Source organism: Annulohypoxylon truncatum (genome assembly GCF_022578515.1).
Source record: "Annulohypoxylon truncatum strain CBS 140777 unplaced genomic scaffold F4807scaffold_7, whole genome shotgun sequence".
Lineage (NCBI taxonomy): Eukaryota > Fungi > Ascomycota > Sordariomycetes > Xylariales > Hypoxylaceae > Annulohypoxylon > Annulohypoxylon truncatum.
In genome coordinates this window covers 1206225-1210431 of record NW_025953793.1, presented here as the reverse complement: position 1 = coordinate 1210431, position 4207 = coordinate 1206225, and the positions used below count along the sequence as shown (strand labels likewise).

Sequence of the window (4207 nt, the reverse complement as noted above, 5' to 3'; positions counted from 1 at the left end):
AAGCCTTGTCATGGGAGCAAACCTTGTAAAGCCAACAACCCTTATAGCACTTGTACGAGCCTTGTACAAGCCCTAGTGCACTTGCACCAGGCTTAAAACTCTACAGCAGCTCCCGGCTATGTACCTTATAGTGTTTATTATCCTATCATCATCATCGTCGTCGTCATCGTTTTGTCGTGGTCTAGATTTATAACTCAACGACCAGTGGCTCTTCGTCCCGCATCGTGCGCCACCGATTGGTAGACTCAAGCATTTTCCAGCAACCCTTCACTAGAAATGGCCATTTACTTATAAACCCTTCGGTCAGCTCCCAACCATTCGTGTCCCAAGGTGTGTCCCAAGCCAGCACTCCGGTCATCTCAAGCAGTTTCACCTTGCCAAATAGGGAGCCCGTCACATCTTCCTCGATATCCTCGCGTGTAACAGCCCCTATCAGGAGAATTGTGTTGTCACGCATTTGCTTGTCCGGAATCAGATCAATCCAAGGCTCATGTGGCGTGCTAAGCTGCAGTGCTGTGGGCTGAAGAGACTCCGGTATGTTGGAGGGGGCTGGGAAGAGCGGCATGTTGACCCAATGTCTCGAACACTCTGGAGGGAAGGCGTTTTGGTAGCCCAGGATAGCCATGTTGGTCAAGACGCCACGGACAAAATTATATTGCACCAATGGAATTAGGTGATCGGAGGTTAATGGAAATAGAAGGCCTGGGCTCTGTGAAGCACTGCGTTCAGTCGATAATTTTAACCTTGGGAACTCAGCAACCATAGAGCTTGGCTGGCGCTGCGCCCCGTTTCCCTCAAGGTGAGTATACTGTTGAACTAAGGTACAAGGCCTATGTCTCGCAGAACCGGACCCCGAATGAGTTTCAGTCCCTGAATTGATGGCTTTTCGCCTTCCTATAAACGCTTAAGATGAGCGCTAGAACAGGGGTTATACCGGTTAATAACTTGGGAACAACTTACGATGAGCGCGGACATTCAATCGATTCTGTAGTTTGCGCCTCGCTTTGGAATCTTTCAGACCAGTCCAGTCCTCGTCAGGTCCATGTGCCTAGAGCCTCATCTTACATTAGTAGTTCAGATGGATCTCATCTCATCTCTAAACTGCCCCAAGGATGCTGCAGTGCCCGGAACTTACCTCTTTTAATACAGGCATCATTTCCTATTCAGCCAGATTGTCTACCTAATAGTCACTCAGGATGGTTTGTAAACTTTTATATACCTGGATAGACATAATATATGCAGGTGGTTCCCGCTAGCGCGCATATCATGTATAAGATGGAAGATAATACTGTACGTCGTGAGCACGGTTGATGTACTTCAACACATTACACGCATTAGGTAAGAACGTGGCACAGAGTGGACACCTCCCATTTTAGGTTAGTGACCGTTTCCTCCCGTAGACTACCGGGGTCCGGAAACCCTGTCACCGATCAAGACCGCTGAATCAACTCTATCTATTTCTAGGCTCAACCTCACCGATCATACTACCTTCTCGCACTTAACAACTTTCTTATGTCCAATGCATGTCGTGTGACATGTACTCAAATTATTCCTCCATTAACGCGCATTTTATATACTGACTGTCTACCTGGTTGTCTGCATGGTATCTAGGACTTAGATATGTCCGCAGATCTCTTCGCTGCGTTCGAGGACTCCTCGAAACCTGCTCCACCTAAGGGCCAAAAGGGGCAACCGTCAGAGGCATCCACGCAGGCTTCTTCCTTCAAACCCGACCCCTTTTCCTTCGGATCTAATAATTCTCAGCACATCAGTGCTCGGAAAGGGCAATACACGAACCCTATCACCCAGCGTTGGAGTACTGATACATCTCTACGGAGCGGTCAGCTGAGAAGTACTCAACAGCCATCAGGTGTAAATGGCTGGACAGGCGCAACGCTTCAATCTACTCAATCAAAAATCCAGGATGACGAGGATGACGATGATGGTTGGGGTGACTTTGAAGTCGCCCCAAGCATGAACCAGCCGCCTACCACTTCAGTAATAGCCACCGCTCCGTCGGGATCAACCGTTAAAGAGCGGCAGAGCCCAGCGCCACGACGGACAAGGGTTGTACGCGCGTCGACGATAGATCTCATGTCAAATAATCTCCTTGATCTTAATAATCCATCTACAGTACAGAATGATTCAAGGGTACCACCCTGGATTCAAGGCCCGTCTAAGCAGGTCAAAGCGCCATCACCTAACGTTGCTTCCTCAAAGCCACCCAAAAAGCCCCCCAATGCTAATTCAAATGTGTTATTTGACGCCGATGATTTCGATGGAGAGCAACAAGATGGCGGCGCTGACGACGATGATTTTGGTGAATTTGAGACAGTTGCCTCACCCGCCCAACCAGAACCAGACCTTTTATTAACTGATATTAACTTGTCTTCTACAACTACAAAAGCGCGGCCCTCTCAAATGCTTTCAGGCTTGAATCTAACTTCCCCAACTTCATATCCGCAAGCACCACGGTCTCCATCATTCCATGAAAGAAATCCTTTTCCTGGGCTTGCTGTTGCGCCGCCTTCGAAGCCAGAGAAAAAGCCTGCCAACGAACCGAAAACATCACCGATAACTGCATGGCCATCTCTCAGCGCTAATAAATCCGCAGGGAGCCCTGGATTAAATGAAGATTGGGGCACGTTTGATGATTTACCTAATGAAAAAACGAAATCCAATCCGAATACGGAGAAGGTCGATTCAACTTGGGACTGGGACACGGAAGAGCCGGTTCAACAGAAACCGGCAAAGACCAAAGCGCCAGTAACGGTGCCTGAGCCTAAAGACTCATCTTGGGATTGGAATCCCACTGATGTAGGGGCCGAGCAGCAGATCGAGCGGCCGAAGGATGAGTTACCTCCAACTAATGTTCCTCCGCCGTCTATACTATTGTCAATATTCCCACAGCTGTTCGATGAAGCGAATACGTCATTATATAAACCTATTAGCGGTCAATCATTCTCCGTGAAGAACCGTATATTATCGGATCCGAAGACTGTCGAATTTCTCAAGGGTTACGTAGCTCTGGCAACGGTGGCAGCTCGCGTTATCGCCGGCCGAAAGCTGAGATGGCACCGAGACAAATTTCTTTCCCAGAGGATGACTATATCAGCTGCAGGAAGCAAAGGAATGAAACTTGCCGGCATAGACAAGGCACAGGCTGCTCGTGAAGATCGCGAGGCAGCTGATGTCGTAGCTCACTGGAAGGAATATATTGGCCGTCTTCGATCCGCTGTTGCTACTGCTAATTCGTCCATCAAGAACAACGCAGAGCAATTAAAGATCCCCGAGATCTCTGAAACGATGCCAATCCAAACGGAGAAGTTGGTCCCCACGGCCCCCAAGGCTTGCATCGTGTGCGGTCTAAAACGTAACGAGAGGATCTCAAAGGTTGACTACGAAGTTGAAGATAGCTTTGGTGAGTGGTGGGTTGACCATTGGGGACATCTAGCGTGCAAAAGGTTCTGGCTACATCATGAGAGTGCTCTACGACAAAGATAAAACCAGTTACCCATCAGGCCTAATATTAGTCAACTCAGAAACCGACCTATCCTCTATATCGAGATGGCTGGCGTCAAATTCTATTACAGTAGCTGAATATCGAAATTCCACACAATATACTATCAAATGTATTGGGCGTGCTTTGGCATACTAGATGTGATAGCGCTGATATCAGCCCCTCCTTCAACGACAAATAATAGGTAGAATACCTGCGGACTATACGGATTTATCAGTATTCCACACTTGACCTTGAGCTACATCACAGCAGTCATGGATACGTCAAAGCTCACAACATGCGTTGTCTTAATGGACTTTGAGATTCATCCCACAGTCATTGACATAGCCACTTACCTACATACCTAGTTTTCGCACTGGCCGATTGGCGTTTTCTCAAGTCTATCATTTTAATAACATTCATCACAACAAACGCTTTTCGGGGCTTTTGCCTCCATCGACTTGACGCCTCATCGACTACCACAGTAGACGGAGTATATCACCAGTTTAGCAAGGTAGAATCTCACCAGTCACCGTTTCTATGTTATCTGGCCGCTTTTGCCGCCCTAGGAAATGTACAGAATCTGGTCGCACAGCATATGCACCATGACCTATTTCCCATGGATCTGCTTGCAAAGTATTCAGCAGGGAAGTAAAAACGAATTCGATAATGAAGTGTTAGGTCGATCCCGGAGTCTGGACTAGGAAA

General features: G+C 47.8%; 2 protein-coding genes across 2 annotated transcripts; one reads left to right on the top strand and one right to left on the bottom strand.

Moving 5' to 3' along the window:
• On the bottom strand, positions 1-1270 carry F4807DRAFT_416374 (uncharacterized protein). The gene is made up of 3 exons (XM_047997123.1): positions 1136-1270; positions 961-1048; positions 1-894 (listed from the first exon to the last, which is right to left on the bottom strand). Exons 1-3 carry the CDS (start codon positions 1154-1156, stop codon positions 188-190), a joined length of 816 nt encoding a protein of 271 aa, XP_047857024.1. The 5' UTR covers positions 1157-1270; the 3' UTR covers positions 1-187.
• Positions 1271-1453: 183 nt separating this feature from the next.
• Positions 1454-4207, top strand: F4807DRAFT_373962 (uncharacterized protein). Its single transcript, XM_047995713.1, has one exon. It carries the CDS (start codon positions 1621-1623, stop codon positions 3502-3504), a length of 1884 nt encoding a protein of 627 aa, XP_047857023.1. The 5' UTR covers positions 1454-1620; the 3' UTR covers positions 3505-4207.